At 39.1% G+C, this 2,265-nt stretch overlaps 1 protein-coding gene across 1 annotated transcript; it reads right to left on the minus strand.

Moving 5' to 3' along the window:
* Positions 1 to 848: 848 nt before the first annotated feature.
* LOC101571237 (ubiquitin-conjugating enzyme E2 C-like) lies at positions 849 to 1,325 on the minus strand. The gene is made up of 2 exons (XM_023720080.1): positions 1,039 to 1,325; positions 849 to 939 (listed from the first exon to the last, which is right to left on the minus strand). Exons 1-2 carry the CDS (start codon positions 1,323 to 1,325, stop codon positions 849 to 851), a joined length of 378 nt encoding a protein of 125 aa, XP_023575848.1.
* Positions 1,326 to 2,265: the final 940 nt, after the last annotated feature.

The raw sequence follows: 2,265 nt of genomic DNA on the forward strand, positions 1-2,265 counted from the left end.
TTTTTCCTTTCTGTTTTATGTCCTTTTCCTCATCTTAGTTTTTCCTTCCCAATGAAGAGATTCTTTCCCCTTCATAGTATCTATTACAACTTGCAGGTTGTTTATACTCTTTCAGGTTCTCACACTAGTGAGATAATGTGATGCTTATACATGTGTCTCTGATTTATTTCATTTATCAATAGACTGTAGTTGCAGCCATTTACCTATAAAAGACTCAAATTTGTCATTTTTATAGCTGAGTAATATTCCATTATATAAAACTGCCACATCTCTTTTATCCATGCTTCAGCTGATGGGCATTTCAGTTGTTACAAGATTAGGTATGACAAATTGTGTTGTTATAAACATGAACACACATGTATCACTGTTGTATGATGTTTTCGATCATTTGAAAATATACCTACTAGGGGAATAGCTAGGTTAACAGGACCTCCAATCCTAACTTTTTGAGAAATCACCACACTGATTTCCATAGTGGATGTACCACTGGGCACTCCCCCCAACAATGGAGAGGGCTCCTTTTCACCCACAGCCCCTCCAACATTTGTTATTGGTTGACTTCTTGATTATAACCATTCTTTCTGGGGTTAGAAGGAATCACTGTTGTTTTTTTCTTTATTTTTTTGTGCTAAAACAATCAAAATGTTTTTATTTAATAATATGCAATGCAAAGACTCAACCAGAGACTTATTTTAAAAAGCAAACAAAACAAAAAATCACAGCTCAAGACATAGTGTATTACACAGAAATCAAGGAAAGGATAGACTAAAGAAGTAGTAAAAAAGACACAAGAAAAGGTTGATCAGCCGAGGTTAGGGCTCTTGGCTGGACAATTGCTTTGTATAGGTTTATTGCAGGTGCTTCTTAAAAGTTGTGGGATTTTTCCAGAGCTCTGCAACATGTGTGTTGAAAGGACTATCCATGTTGGGTTCTGTGGGTGGAGAACCAAATGGTAAAATGGCAGAAGAGGCTGGCCCGGGGGAGTTCCATCAGTTCCCAGGTTGTAGGGAGAGTGTATTCTCAGACATCACCTCCTAGAAGCTCTGGATGGAGAGTAGGATGGTCCTGACATCATACAAGGCAGACCACTTGTCCTTGAGGATATCCAGACAGATGTTACCCTGGGTGTCCACACTGGGATGGTAGCAGAGAGTGAGGAACTTTACTGTGGAAGTGTTGTGAGGGTAGCCACTGGGAAACTCCAGGGAGAGCTTATACCTCAGGTCTTCATACACTGTGCCAGCTGCTCCATGGAAGGTCCCTACCAATTTGAAAAGGTTGCCTGACTTGGGGAAGGCAGAAATTCCTATGTCACCAGACATCATGGGGGTGATCAGCTACTGCTGTAACCTCTTGCCCACAAGGCCCTGGACAGAGCCACCGCTGGGCTCAGCTCCTTTGTGGGTGGCAGTAACACTAGCAGTGGCAGGGTTGTGGTTTTGGGAGGCCATGAGGACGGCACCAGCAGAGAGAGGAACTCAGACAACAGTACCACAACTGCTCAGTGTTGTTTTAATTAGCATGTCTTTATCAATGATCTTGAACATTTTTTCATATATTTATTTGTCATTTCTATTTCTCCATTTGTGAAGTGTATATTCATCTCAGATTCCCATGTTTTGGATTGGGTCTTTGAACTTTGGAGGCCTGTTTGGTTTTTTTGTTTGTTTTTTGTCTGTTTGAATTATTTATATATGCTAGATAGAAGTTCTTTGTCATAGGGATGGTCAGCTATAATTTTTTCTCAATTCATGGGCTTTCTCTTTACTCTCTTGGTGATTTATTTTGACATGCAGAAACTTCAAAAAGATGAGATCCCAATGTTGATTCTTTGAAGTATTTTCCCTACACTTTCATTTTTGTTCAAAAACTATCTACCTGCTATGTCTTTAAGATTTCTACCTACTTTCTCTTCCAATAGATTTATTTATTTATTTATTTTTATTTATTTGTGGACCCACGGATTGAACTCAGGCCCTTGCGCTTTCCAGGGAAGCGCTTATTCCACTGAGCCATCTCCCTGGTGCCCTTTCAGTAGATTTAGTGTTTCATTTTGATATTTAAATTTTTGAACCATTTTGATTATAGTTTTGTGCATGGTGATAAACATGGGTCTAATTTTAGTCTTTGGTATGTGAAAAGCCATTTTTTCCAGCACCATTTATTAAAGAGGCTGTCTTTCTTCCACTGAGCATGTTTCACCCCTTTATCAAAGATAAGGTGACTAAGTGAATTTGTAGATGTGTGTGCATCTTCTAATCTATT

This window comes from Octodon degus, unplaced genomic scaffold, assembly GCF_000260255.1.
Source record: "Octodon degus isolate 3935 unplaced genomic scaffold, OctDeg1.0 scaffold00073, whole genome shotgun sequence".
NCBI lineage: Eukaryota > Metazoa > Chordata > Mammalia > Rodentia > Octodontidae > Octodon > Octodon degus.